Source organism: Pelecanus crispus, chromosome 9 (genome assembly GCF_030463565.1).
Source record: "Pelecanus crispus isolate bPelCri1 chromosome 9, bPelCri1.pri, whole genome shotgun sequence".
NCBI lineage: Eukaryota > Metazoa > Chordata > Aves > Pelecaniformes > Pelecanidae > Pelecanus > Pelecanus crispus.
The window spans coordinates 32,325,257-32,348,463 of NC_134651.1; the positions used below are offsets into that span (position 1 = coordinate 32,325,257).

Genomic DNA, 23,207 nt, shown 5'->3' on the forward strand with positions numbered 1-23,207 from the left:
GCCTTGTGAAGGTTATTTTGAGTGTGTGTACTGAGAAACTTTTTTACAAAAAGTTTAGGTACAAGGGTTCTCAATGGCAGCTGGTAGACTCTGACAAGCTTGCTGGCGGCCCACAGTCACCTGTGCTGTTACTGCTTGCTTGCTTTTCCTGATTTCTAGCTTTTCCATACAAGCAACTGCTGTGGTTCCCGTAAGGATATATTTAATCACAAATTGTAAGTCTTTGGGAGATAATCACAAATGGATACTCTAGAACAAGTTTGAGAACCCCTGATGTACAAAATTCACAGAGAAGCTAATTAACACTGGGAATTCAGAAAAGAAGTTATGCTGTAAAAAAATAAAATCCAAGAAACGTAACAATTACAGACATTTCTGCCATGAACCACTTCTCTTAGTTTTAAGTCAAACTTATAATCACTAGCTAACATGTTAAACTCAAAACTGTGAGTGGAGACAGAAGAGTAACTTTCGTTTTTTGGAAAAGGGTATATGAAAAAGATAAAATAAAATAAAAAAAACCCTTAAAGTCTCCCTTCCTGATTTCTAAAGATACTGGTGTTCAAAAACACAGCTGCCCTGATAACATGCACCGTATGTCAAGAAGGCTGCAGACAAATGCCCTCAAGGTGTACAGTTATTCAAAGGAGCAAAGTCCAGTGCAGAACTGGTCTATTCAATGTAGTCTGATTATCCATGACAAGATGGCCCAGGGGACAAGAGGAAAGGTGGGGTGGAGGAGAAACAAAAGAAACTTCAAGTCACTTTAGATCTCAGCTGCCTGAAGACTTTAGAACATCAGCCTCCCATTGGTCTGCCCACTTGAAAACATTAGAAAGTCTGTCAAGTCCACACACTATCTATGGAAAGGAGCACGTTCCTGGCAGAGGGCTGTCTCTCTCACGTGCTCAGCTTTCCTTTCAAACTTAATTTTATATATATTTATATTTTTATATATATATAAAAAAGCACTTGGTTTCCAGGGGCATTCATAATGAGGTCCACAGTGTTTAGAACTTAAAATTCTTTTTCTTTGTTTGGAACAGTGTTTTAAAGTTTTGTTTTAATTAAAAGACAGTCTTAAAGCATGTTGGACTTCAAAAACATGAGTTTGTTCATGTCTTCTGGACTGAGTAGCCGTCTCCTTTTGATTAAGAGAGCCTGCTCACACATATTTACACATTCGCTTCTGGCACCAACAGCAGGCACTGCTAAGAGCCAAAAGGCTAGCTTGGCTAGTTTTGTATGCTTTTGGGTAACACACGACCAGTACTGAAACAGGTCAGGGGTGGCCTGGAAGAGAGGTTCTTGCAAATAATCATAGACTTCATTTTTTCCGAACCAATCTTCTTCCTGAGCTGCTGTGGCTTCCCCTGCTGCCCGAGGCTTCTTGGTTGAAGGTTCAAATTCTGTTTCTTCTGCCCAGGACTCTTTCACCTCATTGATCAACTCACAGACCTTGCCAATGATCTCTTCGTGCTGGTATGGTGGGACAGGCCGCAGCTTCTGCTGAGGGTCTAAGATCATGGCTACCTTGTGTGCCGAATGAACTTTGAAGTTCTCCTTCAGCGCCTCCAAGAAGAGGTGGCAGAGTTTGCTGACTACGCCAGCATCGTTAGCTTTGGAAGTGAACAGTTTCTCCAGTTTGACGTAGGTGGGCAGTACCAGCTGCAAGGTGGGCCGGGTCTCATTGCTCAACTCAATCACCGCCTGTTTCACCGGAGCCAAAATGGCTGCCAGGTTGCTGAGAAGGTGTTTATTCAGGTTTTGGATGAGGTTCATCTTCTTGGCCCTGCTGTAGAACTCGCAGATCTGCTCATAGCGCTCATGGACGAGCAGGAGGGAGTCGGTGACCGAGTTCCAGCAGGGTGGGGGAGAGGTCTCTTCCAGGGAGCCAAAGGTCTCCTTCGAGAGGCCCGTGGATCCTGCCAGATCTTCACAGACATTCAGGAGCTCGATCACTTCGTGCATATTGCGAGCCTGTAGTGTTCGCTTGTTCAGCACACTCTGCACTACTGAGTTCAAGGCACAGGCTGAACAACGCAAGCACATGCCTGCCTTGGAGAACGCAGAGGAATTGACTTTGCAGTCTGTGACATACACCGTCCTGATCTCCGACATCACAAACTCCGAGAGCACATTCTGTACCCAGTGGTGGATAAAATCACCATTCTCTCGAATGTCTACACCCTTAATTCCCAGGACGTAACTCTTGATGTGGTTGCCTTCTACCTGATAAGCTGTCAGGATGTAGCAAGAATCAGGGCCGATGCTCTGTGAGTGGCAAGTAACACCGATGCCAAGGCATGCATTGCTGCCCAGGGCGCAGGTGACTTTCACCTTCACTTGGTTGTACATCCGAGGCAAATGCTTCAGAGCCAGTGTGTTGAAATTGCCAAGGATTTCAGTGACAGAGAAGGCACCATAGCGAGCTCCACTATCCACCAGGGTCTGTGCTAGCTTGATGAATTCCTTCCCACTCACCACACTCAGAGCCCCAAGGTCAGTGCACATCACCCTCAGGAGCCTCTCGGCAATGTTCTGCCGCTCCTTCTCTGGGATTGCGCTGTTCCCTACTGAACCGCTTGCGGATGCTGCAGTGAAATACAAGGAGGGAGAGAAAGCACCAGATGAGAATTGCTCCTCTGCAATGGGAGAGGGGAGGAAGTCACAAAACAATTCTGAGGGAGACCCAAAGAGATGGAACATGCCCCGATGATGGCAGAGACATCGCCAACCCTGGATTTCTTACCCCAAGGGTTTCTGGACAGAGGAACCTCCAGGGACAGGCCTTGCTCTTCCTTAGAGCAGCAAGGAGCTTATCTGCATCCTTTCCCTGGCATGGGGACTGAGACAGAGCACACACTATCTACTCACAATCCAGTGCCTTAACCAATGGTGTTTCTGTGGTGTTCATTGAGGAACTGCTTAGATAAGTTATAATCACGTGTGCCATTTGCTATCCATGACTATGGGCTGGTGGTCACAGCTCAGCCCAGCTGAAAAGCTGGACGCCTTTCCGTTTTTGTGACTTGAGCATTTCTTTGAGACAGTTATTTTAAGAGGAATTGCTTCCTCCACCATCTCAAACATTGCTGAAGCCCAAGTTTCCATTTCTTCCTTTGAACTCCAGCCACCCCACTTTTTGTGGCTGATTTCAGGCAATGTGAATGTCATTTTTGGCCATACCAGAACACCGAAGCACCATGTTTTTGTATCACCCTTCCCCCAGGCTGCTCAGCTCAAGTGCTTTGGAACTGATCTCCCACAGGGCTGTATCTTACCTTTTCCCATAATGAAGCACAAGCTCACAGGATGAGCTGGGGATAAAGCCAGACCTGGCTGCCTGCCAGCACAGAGAGTGACAGGTTACACCTATGTCACACCATGATGACTGGATTAATTTTTTAACCCCAGGCAGGGAAGTCTGACCTCGGATCAGAAATTAAATTTTTCCAGCAGTTCCCAAATGCATCTTCCTTACAAACCTTTCCTACTGTCTCCCCAGGCTTCCCAGTACTTTTTGCATACAAGCACTCCTGTAATGGGAATGGGTGCTCTGCTCTGCAGGATAGTACATGAATTATGGATGAAATCAAGTGCAGTTAGGCGACGACAAGGGCCTTGTGCAATGCCCATCACTGTTGCACCCTCTCTGACAGTCACTTGTTCAAAGTGGACAGGTAAGCCTGGGACAGAAGAGCAAACACTGCTACATACTATTGTTGGCGTTATTTCTTTGGAGCTGTGGTTTCCACTTTTCTTCAACAACAGCTAGAGGTGATCTGGGCTGGCTAGAGGCAATATTGTTCTCGTTGTCAGCTGTGGGACAAGAGATAGGGAGGTGTTAGAAGCACAAGATAATAATGCTTAAAGCACAAAGAAATGGAAACAGTACCCATCTGCTTAACATTTATTTATGGTTCCCTTAACTAAGGTCACAACAGTCTACTACACTCTCTGTAGCTTTTAAGCAGTTTTCAGTGAGATGGCACAGTACTGTCAGAAACCTTGAAAACCGTCTTTGGACTTGCAACCTATCGCCTCCCAAAATGTGGCTGAAATGACAATGGCTTTTTCTGTGCATCAGTGACATTGATGCCATCAGCACACCTTCAGAGATGTCTCCCAATCAACTGAAGCTGCACACCAGGAGGAACAGATGTTCCTTGTAGCCTGACTTGTGCAATTTGCTTGCTTTCAAAATGAAAGCAGATGTAACAAACATTTATCCTTCTTTTGCCTTACTGCCTCTTTCTGTGCTGCAGGTGGTTTCCCTTTTCTTTACTGTGAAGTACTTTGTTTTTCAAGCTATGCTCAACTCCCCTGTATCTAAGGATCTTATTACGATCTTCATATATGGTTTTCTCCCACTGTAGAGAGAGAGCCAATCTCCTTTTGGGCTGCTCACTGCTGCCTCAGACTGGAAACAAAAAGAAAAAAACACAAGTTTCTGGACTGTGACCAAAGACTGTTCCTCCCTATGCCTGCAAAGATACCAACTACCCTAGGGGTCTTTGTATTCATGCTCCCATTTCTGTATATGTAACTGGGCTAAACACTTTGGCTGCCAATCTGACGGGATCTTTCAAGGAAATGCAGCCAAGACCAGTAAATTCTATGTCATATTCATCTTCTTTCCTCTCCTGTGCCCCAAGAACTTCTCCCCACCCTCTTGAGGAAATTTTCTAGTTCTTAGGATGCTTCACTACGAAACTGTGCTCTGAAATTGTCTGAGAAGCAACAATAAGTGCATAATGAAGACAGGTGGAAGAGGAAGGAGAAAGATGGGGAGACTGATGACCAGGCTGAACAGAAGGATGGAATTAAAACCGAAGACGACAAAACAAGTCCTCTACTCATCACAGCGGGACTCATCTCACCTAATTTTGGACATCTCTATTAGACACGCCTCTCTTCAAAGTGGCCCCTTAGGGCTCCTTTTACACTCAGTGGTGCAAAATAGGCTGAAGAGTGTGATTCATTCACCCAGGCAGAACTAGATGCCTCTTGTAGTATAAGATCCATCATGCTCTGAACTCACCTGTAGTCAATGACTTCTCCTCCACTGATTACAAAGGGAATCCAAGTTGACCAGCTCAGGTGGCAGTATCTATAGCCTAGGCACATCAGCATGCAGTGAAATGAATCCTGCCCCAGCGTTCCAGACAGCAGAGCACGAACTAGAGGAATGTCTTATTAAGGCACACACAGGCACTTTGCTCTGCAGCCCAGGCTGATCTGGTGCTGGGCAGAGCAGTGGGCTGCCCATCAGAACAAGCAGGAGAGGGCAAAGTTCCCCTCCTTCATGTGTGGCAATGACCTGGGAGAGAAAGGAGACCAGCAAGGATCTGGAGACAAGCAATGATGTGATGAAATTCCAGTGCCCTCTTCCTTACGAGCAAGTCCTCTCAAATTTGAGCAGCTCTGCATGTGAACTGCTGGGGTATTCACAAACCTTGCTGATGAACAGCCACAGACTGCACAGTTATTATTAGGTCTGGGCACTGCACTGGCCACAGACTGGATCAATACTTAAGAGCAATCCAGGATATGACAGAACCAGGGTAGACTCTGGGAATTCCTCAAGGACTGTATGTGCCCAGGGAATTCACTGGTCGTTGTTGGTACCTGGGGAACACTACTATGCTCACGACTGCAGCCAGAGGTTGGTCTTTGCAGGTGTGGAAGAGATGTGAAGAGCAGGAGGTGCTCCAGTAGATGCCAGTGATCAGACATGACACATCACTTTTCCCCAGCATTTGCAAAGACCAATTGCTCTTGAGCTAATGTCACCACTGTCCTCAACTCCAAACATCTGTGGGTAGGCAAAGGAAAATGCTGGATGTTGCCTACTAACTTTGTTCATGGTTCAGGCCTTCCTTGTCTTGGGGGTGAGGGGGGCATGGGGAGAAACCCTCTATATTTCATCCCCCCAACTCTTTTATCTATTTCATAATAATAGGGGATTTATTATGTACAAATATCCACTGGCATTCAATATGGCATTAATGAGATTTGTGCATTTCAGCCTCATCTTCCTTATCAGGCAGTCTGTGAACTACAAAGATCATGGTTCTTTAATTTCTCTTCATGCCTCCAATCCTTTAATCCAGGTTCAGCCTAGTCGTCCTTTTGGTTTTTTAGCTCTAGATTGTAGGAAGGGCATTATATGGTAGCACTCAACCTGAACAAAGTACTCTAAAGGGAGTCAAAGCTGTATATTGTACAGTGTAATTACAGAACAAATTCCTTTGCCTGGTGTTCTGCTGTTCTATTTCTGCCTTTCAGCCTCCAATTTACATTCTAATTGCTTCGTCTCATTGTGTAGCTGCTTTAAGGAGCTATAATCTCTCCTTATTACCTTCCAGCCTCCAGGCTCAGCCCTCCAAATGACTCAAGAGCCAATATGTCCCAGCTTTTGCTCCTCGAAGCCAGCAGTATATTCCCTGTCTTCAGTCACTTGCAAGAGGGGCTCAGTGGATGCATCACATTTAGTTGGAAGACATTAGCCCTTTGCATCAGACACAATAAGCCAAACCGGACTCCTGAACACATTAACTGAAGGAGTATTTGATCCATATGGGCTTCTTGTATTTCTGCATCCTCATAATGAAACATTCCTTGAGCCAGACATATGGACTGGTATAAACAGCTACTATGCCAGTGTCCCCAGTATGTGAATTCTATGCCACCAGTTCTGCTGACTACCGCAAGGCCTCTGCACCCTTTGACTTCAGAGATGCTATGCCGATGGCGATTGTTGGATATGGAAATCCCCAAGCTCTGACAGGCTAAAAGGCAACAAACTGCGACCAGAGTAACTGCAAATCCTGTGTAATCTCCACTGTTGCTCTGCTTAAGTAGAGACACACAACCACCAAAGCTGTCTGTAGCTTTCACACCTCTTCATTTTGTTTTGCCCTCATCCCACAGTAGCAAATACCGCGCCACTCTCCCCCAGCTGTATAGATCTGGAGGAAAGGCTGCTGTTCCCTCCAGAGGAAGAGGCATGAGCACAGAACTGGCAAACACCACGCACAGAGATGCCACAGCAGGGGATGGCTGCTTTCACAAGGGGCAGCCTTGGTGATGCCAGGAGAAAGCACTTAAAGAAGACATGGACAAGCTTGCTGTCACTGTACCAGTGAGACATTTTGGGGGAAGCAGCCAAACAGAAGACAGCGACTTACAAACAGAGCAGGAAAGATGAGAAAATACAGTTTAACAGGAGTAATCCTGAGTTGAAGAGAGGGGATCACTGCTGACATTGCATGAGTCAGATCACATATACCTGCTCCCTCCAGCCCTGTTGTGTGTCCAGAGTAACCCATGTGAACAAGCCCAGAGGCTATGGGTCATTTGTAAGGAAGAGAGAAGGAAGAAGCTGCAGACAGCCCCAGCTTAAAATTTTCAACAGCTCACACCTTGCCAGTAAATTGCCATTCTCCCCTCTGACACCTTAGCCCTGGTCCCTCCTTTGCAGCTCCTCTACTCAGTGTCACCAAGAGCTGTAACTCAAAACGCTGCATTTCAGTACCAGAGACCAGAAAGGAACAGGATGGTCCGGACGCATCTTGGAGGCACGTAGAAATTGCCATTGACAAACAGCAAGAACAGACCCCAACACCATGGAGTGATGGCAGCCACTACCCTGAGTGAAGCTCCACTGCTCTTCAGTGTAACATGAAGTCCAGTTACTCCACATTAAGCAGCCTATGCTCTAACAGAAAATAACATCCACAAAACTCATACTATCTTATAACATATCACCCTAAATGACTATTCATAACATTACAAGGATGATAAATAAAGTAGCTGCAGAACACCACACAAAGCCTGCACTAAGGTCCACCAGTGAGAACTGAACTGGAACCAAGGAACCATATGGATGAAGAACTCAAGGGACATTCATTAAACTTAGCACTAAAACTAAAACACAGAACAAGGTAAGAACTTTGATTAGAATTACTGTTACAGAATGGAAAATACACTTTTCTTCAAGCCACCTGTCCTTCCATGCCACTCTACTCGGGGCTGACGTGTGTAGACCTGTGTATAAAGTGAGGGCAAAAGCAAGCACTGAACGTACATCTCAACATAGCAGCTGCCTGCCAGAGAACACAGGTCTGTCAAAGGTGAATTAACTTGTAAACCTGTGTTAATCCACTTGAATTTTCATTCAAGACGAAAAAGAAGAAAAGAATTCTGGCAATATAAAAAAAGATCCTATTTCTACATTTTTGAATATTCTGAATGCTGTCTTTGAAACAGCTTTGGCTTTGAAATTTTAAAATTGTCTCTTATGTATTGAGATAGAAAACAAAAAAGGTGGCTTAGAAACAAAGTAGTTGAACTACTCAGAATTTTCTTTTGTAGATAGCTGAGAAGCAAAAGAACAGAACTGATGAAATGGCAAATTCTTCTTCTGAGAACACATTTCAGTCCTTTGCAGAACTCCAGGAGACATAAGCACGGAAAAGGACTTGTGTAGGCAAAGGCTCTGCTGCCCTGCAAGCATTTTTGCTTTGTTTGCTTCAATGAGAACTACCCTTTTTGCAGGAGGAAGGATTTAATCTGCTGTAGGAGTGACCCATTAATGCTTACACAACGAGCATTCCCTAAATACCTTTGGATAAAGGGAACGAGTCGTTTGATGTGCTCTGTGCTAGCATGGCACATTTCCCCTCTTCCTATGGAAAGGAGTAATATTTATAATATGCCCTGAGCCTTGCATTGTTGCAGCCACTGCTATGTGCTTCAGCCTTTGAGGGTTTTTTTTTTTTTCTGCAGGTGAAATTACTGGGGCTTTGGAAACCGTGAGCACAGAAAACTCTATTGACACACAACGGGGTCAACATCAGGCATCAGCGCAGAATTTAATTCTCCGCTTTAAGCGAGTCGAAGTGCCCAGCTTACCTGCATGGGACTGCATGTGCTCCAGGAGATTGTTATAAAACTGGAACTGGATTCCACAAGCTCCACAGGTGTAAGGCTCTGTTTGGGAGAAATCAGTTCAGAAGAATTATACAGAGTATGCAGGGAAGCAGCACATGTGCATACTTCAGTTTGTACAGTAGTGGGGCAGCGCCTTAGGGCCCGGTCCTTGTCACCTCAGCCCACGTGTGCACATCACAGCAGCTCCTTAGAACTGAACCTGCAGGGCTCAGGCTGTGATTCAGGAAAGCGCTATGGCATGTCACTGCTTCCTGGGCTGGTGTCAGGCATTTATCCACATGCTTCACTTTACTGCCACAAGAAGGCCCAGGATGGCAGAGGGACAGCTCGTGCACTAAAGAGAAGCACCTGCAGTTGTGCATGTGTGTGAGCTCAGTGAATCTGCACAAAGATTTGAGAGGCTACACACTGACTGGGGTTTACTAGTTTATGCCTGCCGCAGGCTGTTTTAAGCATATCCTTGTTCTTTTTAAGCCTGAAAGCAAAGAATGGTGAATTAATCTGACATCCGGTTCTGTCAAATTCCAGTCTCTGCTGCCTTTCCTGAGTAAGACAAGGAGCCAATTGGGTTGTGAAAAATCCTGTTGCTCAGAAGTTGGGGAATGGAGAAGTGCCATGGGGGAACTCAGCTTGGGTTTTCTGTGGCTGTCAACAAGTGCAGCGAGACTGGGGAATGGTGAGTGCCACTAGGCTTGGGGGCAGCAAGTCGCCGGGGTTAAGCAGAGGTGGAGGGGAAGAAGCCCAGAAATTAGAGCTGTGCCAGAAGGCTGAGAGCAGAGCAGGAGAGCCATGTTGCCAGAGTAATATGGATGAGCTGGAGTCAGGAAAGAGCTGGGTGCAGAGCTCCCTCATGAGCTGAAAGATATGTTTAGTTCTGTTCTAAGAAGTATGTTGAAAGTGCATTTTTCCACTGAATTAACCTAATAGCAATGTTTGCAATTGCTCGTTTAAACAGTATTAGTTGAGTGCATTAGTTGACAGATGTAACATCAAACTACAGTGGCTGAAATATGTTAACATTGCAGTTTACTCCTATACCTCCAGATATGCCAGCACACTGCCACCATTTATGCTGTGGCATTTTGTTTCGTAACAGCAGAATGGACAAATGCAAGCATTTGGTATATAAACAACTTTGCATATAGATGCCTGGCACACACACAGAGCAAGGTCTATTGCTACAATATACCAGAAATCTGTACCTACGTTTGAAGGGAAAAACATATTCTGCGTCAATGAAACTTAAGAAATCTATTGCACATAAGCACCAGCATCCAGGATGGAAGAACCAAAATACAGGAAAGCACAAGTCTGACTTGGCTATAATCTGTAAGATGTCTATCTCAGGTAGCAAAACCCAGAATTCATCAGATGGCTACAGGAAGCTGCGAGGAAAAACATAAAAGAGACCATAAGCGGTTTGTATAAGCTATACTTCTATGCTGTAAGGTTAAACACCCTGCTGTGCCTTTCCCACAGAACCTACAGCCCTCTGAAAAGATGGAGCCAGGTCCACCTGGAGGAGCTGTGCTCAATGCTTTATTTAACTTACTGTATTTTCTTGTGATGCTACTCCTGTGTTTTGCTGTAGTAAGGAAGTTTGGAAATACTGTACTTAAATAACTGTGCTTGTGAAAAAAAGGGAAGACTCTGGCAGCTGAGTGGCACACTTAGGAATTTCAGGACTGGGAGAATTAACATGGATTGGCTGTTTCTGTTGAAATCATCAGTAGTGAAATAGTCAGCTGTGGTAAAATACCAAAACAGGTACAATGTAATCTAATTGTTTAGACTGTTTTGTAACTATCAGAGAGAAGACGACCCTACATGGGTGCAAACCACCCCTCTTAGATACATATTTCAATGTCAGATGACTTGTGTTACACGTGCACATATTTGCTTCTGCTGCTAATGAAGCCTAGACTGCTCAGATGGAAATGTCTCAAACTAAGTGGGTTGACTCTCCCTTCAAGTGTCAAAATTAACATTCGATTAATCTAATGAAAGAAGTCACACTTCAAAGAGCCTGCTGAATGTTGCTGACAGGTTCCTGGCAGGGTCAGAAGAGCTCCAGTGCTGCAGCCAGGGCACCTTACAAAGCTACCACTCCTGTTCTTTGCCCCATTGCTTTGGTGGAGCTCTTTCCCCAACAGAGTCGGGAGAACAGAACACGCTGCACATGTCAGGTGCATCAGAAAGTCTGAATTTAGAGATGCCACACCGCGGTTCCCTGGGACACTTTCAGGTCTCCGTGTGCCATTTAAACATAAGCAGGCACATGCATTCCCTTCTGCCACCTCTGCCTGTAGTAACCTTGGCCAGAGAAAGTGGTGGTGGAGCAATCCATCCTTCACTGCTGCAGTCCAAGGACTCTTCTCTGCTCCCAGACAAGTACACAAACTCCACGATTCCCCTAGAAGCAGGTTTCCAAGTAGCCACCAGAACAACTCTTCCACTAAGCTCAGTTACAAGGGTGCCTCACTGGGAAGCAAATCAGTCACAGACATCCAGCACTCTCCAAGCAGCACATTTATCACATTCATTTTTCTCTCCTGTTTCACTACATCCTCACATTTCCTCCTCAGCTTATTTTGCCTCACTGAGCTGCTTCACCTTCCTCCTGTTAGATTCTCAGCTATTTTATCACCATGAAGCTGTGTTGTCTTTCTTCTAGCTCTCCTTTTGCCTGACTCCCCTTCACTCCTGACCAGTCTTTTCTGGGTTCTCCTCATCTCCATCCATCATGCAGTAACCATCAAGGTCTCCACAGTTCTTCATCCCAAGCTCCTCCCTCTGCCCCTGCAACACACTGTGTACTCAGTGCACTCAGTGACTCTGAAAGGTGTCTCACTTGTGATTCTTCTCAGAAAAATCCTGTGGATTTTCATCCCATTTCCAAAAGCCTCCCCTTCTGTTCTACTACGGAAATGTCCACCTCTGGAAAAAACTCCACTACTTTCAAAAACTAATTTTGCGTTCTAAAAATGCTAACATTTTGTAAATACTTTTGAGACAAAGAGTCATAGACATCTACGGTTTGCCACAAATGAAAATAAGTTAAGTTAAAACTAGGGATAAAATTTAAATCCATCCAACAATTCAAAAGTCTTTCCCAGGAAGGAGGGGAAGGGATGCTTGGGAGGATGCGCAGAATCCCTGTGGGAATGAATGAACTTGCTTCACTTCCCAGGGCTTTCTCAATCCTCATACTTCTGAGATTTAAGCTTCTAAACACCTTATGCTCCACAGTGGAGAGAGTTAGGAACAGTCAGGCTGGCTGGAAGGAGGGTGGGATGCATCAGTGCTGGAAGAGGGAGAGGGATCTGGAAGGTGGAGAGAAGAAAGAGGCAACCTGTATCTGAAACCAGGCAAAAGCCACTGCTGGAAAAGAATTGTTCATCTGGGCTGGTATGCACAGAAGAGTAAATCTTCCACCCCACCCCCCCCCGCGCTTTGATTTCTGGTTGCAACTTAAAGGTAGAGTTAACTGAAAAAGCTGTCAAAACTGCTCTGAACAGCCCTCTGAGCCACACTTGTGTCTCTTTCTCCTTCCTGGGAGCACAGCCCCCCCCCCCACTGCAGGACCTCTGCTTTTCCTTCCCCCAGGGGGAATTTCAGTTCTCCTCTTCCTTGCTCAGACTGAGCTTTACAGCATTCAGAAGGGATCTGTTCTCCATCAGGTGGTCTGAACTCAGCAAGGGGCCGGCCCACAGGTCCTCCCATGACTGCTCCAATCAGCAAACCTCTCCTTTCCCTCTTGGCTTTGGTGGTGGTGGCACAGGGAAATCTGGGACCCATTTGTGCTGCCCACATCAACCCCCTGAGAACACCTGTGCTCTCCAACAGCCCCAATTGTTTTGGGTGGCCAAGACGACCTTATGTATAAGCAAAGCAGGAAGAGCAGCTGTGCAGTCAGCTCAGAAATGGCTCAGAGACTTCCAACCTGCAGCAGGACTGCCCACACAGCCTGCCTCATGCTGCTGGAAACCTTCTCCCTCACCTCCTCAAACCCTTCATTGCTTCTCAGGAACCAATTATTCTTGCTGCTCCACATCTGAGGGGTGGGATTCATGGCAGGAGCAACAATACCCCCTTTTGATGCGAAAAAAACAGCCATTTGCCCCACGTGCTCAGACAGGCTCCTGGCTCTCACTTGGGCCCATGGGTCTCTTAGCAATGCCAGGTGCTGTGAACTTCCTAGTTCTGTTCCCTTGGCGTGGGCTGAGGAAGAGGGTGCTCTGCTTTCTCCAAGCTTCCTCTATTTGCATTCCCCTGGGCAGATGCGAAACACATGCTGGTGCCAGCTGGTCTCTTGCTATGTACTTGGCTTGCTCAGGCTGTGGGTTGGGACTCCAGTTCACACCTGTAACCACAGTTCCCAGAGCCCTGAGCCCTCCTGGGCTGGTCCAGGATGTGGGCTACATCATCCCAAGACCACCAATTCCCAGTGGGCATGCAGGGCTGCCGCACTCACACAACCTTCCTTCACACTTGTATCTCAAGGGAGTGGAAGATAAATTCACCAGGCTGCATGAGAAGCTTTCCCTTCCTCTCCTTGTTTCCACAGCTCACTCCTAGTAACCACTGCTCAACTTAAAGCAGCTGGGTGATGGGAAGGGAGGGTGTGAAAACAGCCCAAACGGCTCACCTTACACACCTCACCTTACACAGCCACCAAAGGCGGAAGGAGACAGGCAGAACACTCAAGGCTGCATTCAGAGTACTCCCCCTTTACAGTCTGAAATCCTGATCTTTGGTTGCTCTTACTTTGTTGGCCAGGCTGTGACCTAGGCACAAGGTCCTGCAGCTTGCATGTAGCAGACTGTGGCCTCTCTACTACTGACTGCCGCTAGTGCATCCTACAAAAACTTCACATTAACAAATAAGCCATTAAAATCATGCAATGCTCAACTCTAAACCTGTAGCCCAGCATTCTCATAATTCGCTAAACACCTCAGAAGATGAAATGTCAGGATGCGATCGTTTCTCTACCCACCTCCAGAAAGCAAGCTTTTCCCATAGTCAAGACCAAACCCGTGAAGCTGGGGCAGCAGTCAGAGTATGCTGCATTTTTTGCAGGCTTTGGGATACATCTCAAGCTCTCCCATGGGTTCATATTCAGCCACAGCTACAATGCACTTTCCTGCAGTAACAGGAGAAGCTGGAAAGCCTGTGCAGCAACAGGGGAATGGCTCTGCCTTACCCCTGATAGATGCTGTTGTGCAGGGAGCCTTGCAAAGCAAGGCTCTGGGCACCTCCTATCCGCCGTGTTCTGCTACGTGGCTGAGCTGCACGCAAGAGGCTTTGTTACAGAAGGGGTGGAAAACAGGCTCTGAGTTTCCCCAAAGGGTAAGAAATCATGAATTGGACCCTCAGAGAGTTCAGGCTGCCACATTTGGGGCCAGCCTTGTTTAATATCTTTACTGATGATCTGGATGAGGGGATTGAGTGCACCCTCAGTAAGTTTGCAGATGACACCAAGCTGGGTGGGAGTGTCGATCTGCTGGAGGGTAGGATGGCCCTGAAGGATGGACCTGGACCTGGACAGGCTGGATTGATGGGCCGAGGCCAACTGTATGAGGTTTAACAAGGCCAAGTGCCGGGTCCTGCACTTGGGTCACAACAACCCCATGCAACGCTACAGGCTTGGGGAAGAGGGGCTGGAAAGCTGCCTGGCCAAAAAGGTCCTGGGGGTGTTGGTTGACAGCCAGCTGAACATGAGCCAGCAGTGTGCCCAGGTGGCCAAGAAGGCCAACAGCATCCTGGCTTGTATCAGGAATAGTGTGGCCAGCAGGAGCAGGGAGGTGGTTGTGCCCCTGTACTTGGCGCTGGTGAGGCCCCACCTGGAATACTGTGTCCAGGTTTGGGCCCCTCAATACAAGAAAGACATTGAGGTGCTGGAGCGCGTCCAGAGAAGGGCAACGAAGCTGGTGAAGGGTCTGGAGCACAGGTCTTATGAGGAGCGGCTGAGGGAACTGGGGTTGTTTAGTCTAGAGAAGAGGAGGCTGAGGGGAGACCTTATCGCTCTCTACAACTCCCTGAAAGGAGGGTGTAGTGAGGTGGGTGTTGGTCTCTTCTCCCATGTAGTTAGCGATAGGACGAGAGGAAATGGGCTTAAGCTGCGCCAGGGGAGGTTTAGGTTGGAAATTAGGAAAAATTTCTTTACGGAAAGGGTGGTCAAGCATTGGAACAGGCTGCCCAGAGGGGTGGTGGAGTCCCCATCCCTGGAAGTGTTAGAAAAATGGGTAGATGTGGCACTTCGGGACATGGTTGTCTAGGCTACCCTTGATTGGTTTAGTGTGGACTTGGTAGTGCAGGTTAATGGTTGGACTGGATGATCTTAAAGGTCTTTTCCAACCTAAACAATTCTATGATTCTATGATTAGTCCTGCTGTCTCTCTGGCTTTGTGTTGTTGCTGTACGTTCAGAAGCCTTCTGCAATCCTGTAGCCTAAATCTGGCAGCAGAAAGTCTGTGCATGAAATGGAAAATGTTGTGTGGGCCAGACCTGTTCACACAGTACCAGAGAAGGCAGGGAGAGGGTACAACATTTGCATATGACAGTCGACTGGCTGCACAGCACCTACGTTGGTCCCCCACTATCTGTCCACCCACTATCATCATCTACCTCCTCCTCCAATCCGTCTTTCCTCACTGTCTGTCCCCTTCCACTCAGAGCTCGTGGCACAGACCCAGCAGGTTCTTCTCTTGAGCCATGCTAGCTGTTGCTGTGCTACCTGCTCTGTCCCACTACCTGCTCCGTCCCACTGCCTGCCATGCAGAGGAACAGACCCCAGCGTCGGAGATGGCCATCTCTGAAACAGCAGTGCTATCCTCTCTCCACCAACTTGAGGATTGCACTGTGCTGAGCCAGGATCCTGACGCTGTATGGCTCTTCTGAGGCAAAATATTTGAAAATTTGGGAGGAGGAGGAAATCACTGAACATGTCCTCTCTGCCAGCAGAAAAGGGCTACTCTACAGCCAGCTGATCCCAGTGGAGTCTGACTCTCATTCCCAAGTTTTCCCACAATGTAGAGGGGTTGTGTAGTGAGGGCACAAACAAATCCACTGCAAGCAAGCAGTGTCGTTGGAACTTCAAACACCCATCCCAGGGCACTTCCAGCAGTCTCTTGCAAGCTCAGTCTGAAACTCAAGCAGCATCCCCAAGCAATGGCATTTTATTCTCCTATCAAGCACCAAAAAGCTTCCCCCCCAAACCAGAAGACAACATTATTCTGTGGTGCACTGGGTGTTGGCTGCTGAGCACAAAGCACTCCTTCTCCCCAAAAGCATCCTTCCCCAGAAAACCAACCTGCTTTGCGAGCCAGGTCCCTCCCCACTCTGAACACGACATACTATGACATCACCCTCATGGGTTGCCTAAGTGCTCTCTGAAAACAATTTTACAGAAACCTGAAGCACCAGCAGCTGCTGAAGCCTCTTCAGTCTCTTGAGCCACACAGAACTAACACTCACAGTTGGTTGCACAATTTAAAACATCTTTCCCCAGAGCTATTATTAGACACTTTTATTAGTGCTTTATATATACCCAGTGAACAAGGCTCCAGAGTAAGGCAGCAGGCTGTATAAGCCAAGACAGAATAAAACCAGCATTTGTCCTTAGGTTAAATAAATCACACCAATTCCCATGTTGACTCTCATTGCCACAACTAAGCCAGAGAAAATAGCAGAGCCTGATTTGAAGCCAGGAGTGAACATGAGTTGAGAGCTTTTAACAGAAAGTTTCAACAGAAAATGCCCTGAGCTGCTTGTGCTTGAGTGAAACCCAGCAGCCAGCTCAACAACTGATGGCATTGCAGGGAGCAGACCCCCAGGCAGCTCTCTCCTCAACAGCAGGACCCATATTTCAATGAAAAACAAATGCAGAAGACCTGTAAGGGAAATTTCTTGCCCAATGTTTTGCCCAATATTTCAATTGTCTTTAGCTTTAATAACAGTGTAACTGCATCTTCCCATACCTTTGACACAAACCGATGAAACAATACATTCGACTCAGCAGCAGTCTCCTAGAAGAACACCATCACACACCAAAATGAATGGAAGTTTCTTGAAAACAGGACTTCTGTCACTTCCACCCATCTCAGACAATATAAGAGGTGCTACATAAAGAGATGTTATGAAGCATGCTTTAAAAAGGGGAGTCCTGAATGCATCATGGTTGTTAAATTTGTTGGCACTAATTTGATTTCTCTTCCAATGTGAACTCTCATGTTCTGAATAAAGCTCATTTCTTTCTCAGATTTGTAAGTGGAGAAAGAACAATCGTCCTCCACCACCGTGGCCATGCTCAGGGTGCAGCACTCCGGGCTGTCTTACACTAAGAGACAGCAGTCCCAGATTATGAGGTTGGCGCAGACAGTATCACCCCTAAAATCCAGACGCAAGCCAAGCAGTAACCAAACACATTGTAAGGCAAAGGAAGAAGATCCACCTGTTGAAAGCATTAAGGACACGGGGCAGAATCTTGAACAGAGACCACCTGTGTCTGCCCATCCCAAACCTGCTCTCCTTCCCCTCCTGCTTGCTCACCACCATATCCTGGGCTCCCACTTCTCATCTGTGCTCTCAGGCCAAAGGGAATTATCTGCAAAGGTATTTAATGAACTGAGCCATGAAGACAACTTTTCCTGTGCATAAACATAATTTAAACATGGATTCATTTTCAGCCTTCAAACCTTGGTCTCTCAGAACGCATATCCCGCAAAACTTAACTTCCAGAAGGCTGTGAGTGAGTCTAAATAGTCTAGCAGCCACATACTGCACAGAAACACCCTGAAGGATTTCTGTTGCATTTAAATCTGAAACCAGAGCCACAAAAGTGAGGTATTTTGGTTTTGACACCTGGACTCATAATAAAAACCCATTTATTCATGAAAAATGCTAAGAGGGCAGGCCAGCATGGCTGCAGGGTGGAAGTCCCCACCTTTGCGCACCACAGACATCCATCACACTTACTTTGTAAAAGCGGGAAAGGATTTGAAATCAGGGGACTTGCGGTTTCTGCAAAAAAGAAAGAGATTTAAATATTGAGATTGGCAGAGACCTTGCTGCATGCTACACAGCTCTGCCTATCTGCTAACTGATCCTTATCCTTACTCCGCACTTCCAGATTTAACTGGCAGGATGGGGGTCTCCATTTACCGCAAATTATGACATGTCCAGCTGTGAATTTTCTCTCTCAAGTGTCTTGCTAAGTTTCTCATGGCTAGGAATCTGCATCTTTCCTTCCCATTTTGAAATGTCCAGAGATTTTAACATACACCTTATGCTACAGTAATGGAAACAGTCAAGTGAGGAGGGCCAGCAGAAGAAAATCTAAGGGGGCAAGAAACCCTTTACAAATGCTTTTCTTGGGGTCCCAGATGCAAATTCCCAGATTCACTGTGTGGATTCCTCAAACTGAAGCTGGGAAGGAAAACCAGGGTCTTTTAGCCTCAATGGATGGTATGTCAAAGGAGAGAGCTCCTAAGCTGTGCATGCTATGTCAGACTGAGAATACACATTTTCTGTTGAGCACACCCTGCAGATTGCCTCTCTTTAAAGGTGTGCCTGAAATGAATGGAAACCCCGGAAGCTCAACGAGCCCTTGGTCAAGCAGGGGCTGTCTGCATTCACCCCGCGGTGCACTGGAGCAGAAGCAGTGATTCTCAGCACCTCAGACCCTGTGCAGTTTCCGGCAGTTTCCTACAGTTTCCAGGTGAGGTCCTTTAGTGTCAAACCTCTGCAGAGGGTAAGAAACCATTAGTGTTAAATATTCAGTAATCAATTCAGGGCATTTACAGAATGGTCCCAGGTCCAAAGTTATGAATTGACTCATCGGTGAATGAGCCTCTCAGGGCTGACAGACTTGGACTGGTTTGCTTGGAAGGAAAACTTAACTCATTAACCGCATATGTCAAGCACAGTGAGCCTTCGTGCTAAATATTTCAACATGATGAGGACCGGAGCTGTTGAAGAGGGCTTCAGCTGCTAGGGCCAGCCAGTAAGGAATGAAGATGAAGGCATGGACAATGCTTGGCAAAGACATGAATAGACAGTGCTATGGAAAGGGTATGCATGGAAGGCACCAGCTGGATAGAGAACGCTGCCGATCGGTTAACACATTTCTATTACCCAACGTTGCACTAAGAGTGCTATTTGCAGCTGATGAGGTCTGTATCTGGAGGAAGATCTTCACTGAAACAGGTTCCATCTGCTCCTGCTGAGCAGCTGAACAGGGCAGGCTCCTCTAGGTACCATTCTTTCACTATTTGTGCTCTCTGCCTCTGCTTTGGGAAGTGTTGTACTTATTCAGTGAACACACGGATGCTCACTGGACCATCCCATGGCTTCAGGCTTTAAAGTGCTCTTTCAGCACCCTAGAGGCAAGTAAGCTTTTGAGGACCAAAACCTGACATTTTACCATCCCCTCCGAAGTCAACTTATCTGGAAGAGGCACACAGCAGTGGCACACACCGCTTAATACACCGCAATCAATTCTCAACATACTCTCTGGCTGCCTTCCAGCCAGAAGTGCTAACGTAGTCTCCTCGTTATGCTTGACTTCCTATACACATGAAAACCATTGTCAGTCTGGAACAGGAGTTCAGGCCACTTGCTAAACATTGCTACTATGATATTTTAAATGAAGAAAGACTGTCGGGATTTTTCTGGTCTCTATATTATGGGCCATTTTGTAATCCATGCACTGTAATCTCCCTGCCTCAGCACAGTCAGTTCCACTAAAGCCAACTACTCAGAGAATAGTTCACGGAAGTGTCATAGTTTGAATGATTAATGATAATTTGACTTGCTTTAGGGATTTGCTGATCTTTCACTACATAGATTATCCAGGCAAAACTGAAGGAGGAGTCGACCTTTTTCTGCCCATATACTGGTCTATCAGTGACCCAGAGTCTTTGATATGTATTGTCTCAATGTCCTTTGAGCAACTGGCAGGATTCCACCCACAGAGACTTGCTGCTGAGTGGTTATTTTAACACAGATATCTTTCTTCCTGTCTACAAGTTCCCTGTTCAACATGACAAGTCTGAAACAGCTTAAATAAATGTGGCACCAGAAACAAACAGTTCATTCCTGGAAACCTCAATTCCACACAAATGCCCAGTGGATGCAGCAAATCATATTTACGCGAGAGAGTAAAGTGACACTTTTATTAACTGAAGCCTATCCCTATGTTACTCTTCTTCTAATGGTGAGAACTGCACTCAGATGGTAATCCTTCATCTGGGCACATCATTTTTAGGCTGCTTTGAAAAATGCAGCTCTATGCATGTGTGTTGCACCTTGGTCAGCATTACTGGTGCTCTGCACAGCTTAGTTATGACAATGTGGAAGCTCACCTAATGACAACCTCCCCCCTTGCCTCATGCCTCAAACTTGGTCATTAGCAGGCTTGGACCTCCCAGCTCAATAGAAAGGCAGCAGTAACAGGCTTGTACCAACCAGAAGATGAACCACTTGTATGAGATTTGTATTTTGTGCTTCAGTCCAGCTGACATAACCTGCAAGACAGCTGGGTGTGTCTCAGGAGGCAGAGACATAGGGGGCTGGCTGCGCTAACATCAGACTGCAATCAACAATCAAGAATTATTATGCCCTAAGCATTAAAGCTGTATTCACCCACCAAAAATCCTTGCCTAAAAGCCATGTCTTCCCAGAAGAAATCCAAGCAGGTTTGGATGTGCTGTATGATCACTGGACTACAGAGAAAGAACGGAAGAGGATGTAGGGCCAACAACAGAGAAGGAAGATCCCAATGTTCTTAACACACCTAGCTGACTCCTCCCATATGTGCACCATGACCACCTGCGCTTTCAGCGCAAACCAGCTTTTTTGGACTAGCTGGCAGTTTGAGGACCTGAACATCCTCACTCTGTAGCGAGATCATCCATCCACTCAAGCCTCATGAACACACAGTAATGCTGACAACAGACTCAACATAAAGATGCAATTTGCTTCATTGCAGAAGTTTGGCAGTAGCCATTGCCAGGTGTCTTAGTCTGGCCTTCCATTCGGGTGCACTACGGGACCAGGCATTGTAAAGGCAAGCACAGGAACTGAACTGTTACTGCAACAGAAGTTACATGGGGAACTCAAGCAGACATCATGTCTGCTCCCATCACCACCAAACAAAGCTTCAGAAGAGATTTATATCACGAGTTTAACGCCGATTTGCACTCTGCCTTTTTGCTGCTTTCCATAAAACTAAAGGTTAGTTCTGCTCAGTTGCTAAGCAAGCAGACATACTACCTATTTCTGTTTAAGAGACTACCCTGTTTAACACGTGCTAAAAATACTGGTTTAATGTGGCAAGTGGTGAATGAGATGTTTCTAATTACCCTTCTGCTTGAAATAGTTCCACGCTACAACTGGATGGGAACTAGGATCCATAATATATTGTGGGATGCTGCTTATGTACATTTTCACTAGATAAATATAACTATCTTAAGTGTGTCGCATACTCAGGAAAATAAAGTGCACTACTGAAACATGTTTTGCACTTAGAACTGATTCACTGAAAAGAAATATAGCATATAAGATCAGGAAATGACAGACTGACAAGTGTAATTTTTGCAAATCCCACTACGTGCATGTTTAAAATTTGATCCTATGTCCTTTAAATTTCGAGAACTGGCACTTCTCAGTCTTTTCCAAAAATTTTTACTTCTAAATTGAAAGGAGGAAATCAACTTTTTTTTTGTCTCAGTCTCACCTCAGCTTGGCAAGAACTGACTCAAAAAAGAAGATATTTCTCTTGCCCCTCTACCCAGTCTGAAATAAACACAGCTGGCAAGAAAAGCTTCCCTGTGTAAATATGAATGAAAAAGCACTGACATTTTAAAAACTGTAAATGCTAAAATTTGTTCCACTGGAACTTATGACAGTAATAGTTACCTAATGCAGCAGATGAAATTGAGACATAGTTATACAGCTTAAATCAACCTTGAAAGTTAAAAATATTTCCCAATTCCCTACACAATTTTAAATGTTTTCTCTTTCACATTCACAACATCTAGCAAGTTTAGACATCAATATATACTGTCAATTTGAATTAGTTTTTTACTTTTGATGGCTGTATTTTAAGGTATTAAACTAAAGAATTTTTTTTTTTCCTTTTTGCTTTGTTTTTTTTTTCTTCTTAAAGTCTCACACTTTCCTTCATCCCTCTTGGCCTACAGGTGGTGTAACCACAAATTCTTCATTTTACTAAGGAGTCATCCATAGCATCCAAAACAATGAAGGCTGGATTATGCTGTAAACACTAAGTTAGAGATGTCATTGCCCCTGAGGCTTTCTGAAGTCAGACAAAAAGTGAGACAAAGGAGAGATCCAAAAGCTTCGGAATTAATACATCTGTGGTTACACACTACATCACTGCAGGGGCAACTCTACAGAGTCCCAGTCAAACACTGCTCTACGCACTCAGCTGCATGCGGTGGAAGAGGAAGGCAGCAAGTGTTCACTTTCGAACACAATACACCTATTTGCCCCTTTCTGGGGCTTTTTCCTTCCCATGCTCATGCTGATAATCACTACCTTTTGCAAGAGAGTATTTCACAAGCTGGCCTTCAAATATTTTTTGGAATTTAGTCCAGAAAAACCCTGCACATGTCAAGACTTGGCAAAATGACCACCACCAAGGAGTGTATTCTTGAAAGCAGCTTTACAGCATCTTAGATGATTAACAGCTTATGCACCACAATGAGTCAATTCTGTCTTTCGGGATCAGGTGATGTCATTGTTTTCTGGACCTTGTTTAGCTCAGCAGTGAATAATCACAAGCTTCATGAGACTTGGGACCTCTGTGTTGGCTGCCTGCACTCCAGAAGCGGCACAAGTTAGCAATCTGCACGTTTTAGCAGATACTATTTTTAAAGCACTGTGAAAGTTCCAGGTTTCATCGAAAAGCAAGTTTAAGGGGCTGTGGAGACTCTTTGCCATTAATACAAAGGACACTCTCCCAGTCATGAGGTGGACAGCAGCTAAACAGTCCTTCTCCATCCACTCTGGGGCTCCATCATGCCTTGTTGGGAAAAGGACTTCCTGCTAGTAGATGGACTTGGACACAGCCACAAAGTAGTGTTTGCCATGCAGAACAGGAACTGTTGTTGTTTTATGGGCAGTAAGATGCCAGGTTACTCAGTTAAGGATACCAGGTACCTGCATTCACTATGACAAGGATGGGGGCTGTGCAGCAGGAAGAGACATCTGAAATCTAACATTTT

At 45.8% G+C, this 23,207-nt stretch overlaps 1 protein-coding gene across 1 annotated transcript in view; it reads right to left on the minus strand.

Moving 5' to 3' along the window:
• Positions 1–1,031: 1,031 nt before the first annotated feature.
• The window catches only part of ZNF618 (zinc finger protein 618), a 79,461-nt gene continuing 57,285 nt past the window's right edge, over positions 1,032–23,207 (minus strand). The window contains exons 12-15 of the mRNA XM_075716599.1: positions 17,935–17,979; positions 8,920–8,997; positions 3,721–3,822; positions 1,032–2,594 (exon numbers count right to left, since the gene is read on the minus strand). Coding sequence (XP_075572714.1) covers positions 1,081–2,594; positions 3,721–3,822; positions 8,920–8,997; positions 17,935–17,979 — 1,739 coding nt within the window. The 3' untranslated portion in view covers positions 1,032–1,080. The remainder of the gene's footprint in view (positions 2,595–3,720; positions 3,823–8,919; positions 8,998–17,934; positions 17,980–23,207) is intronic.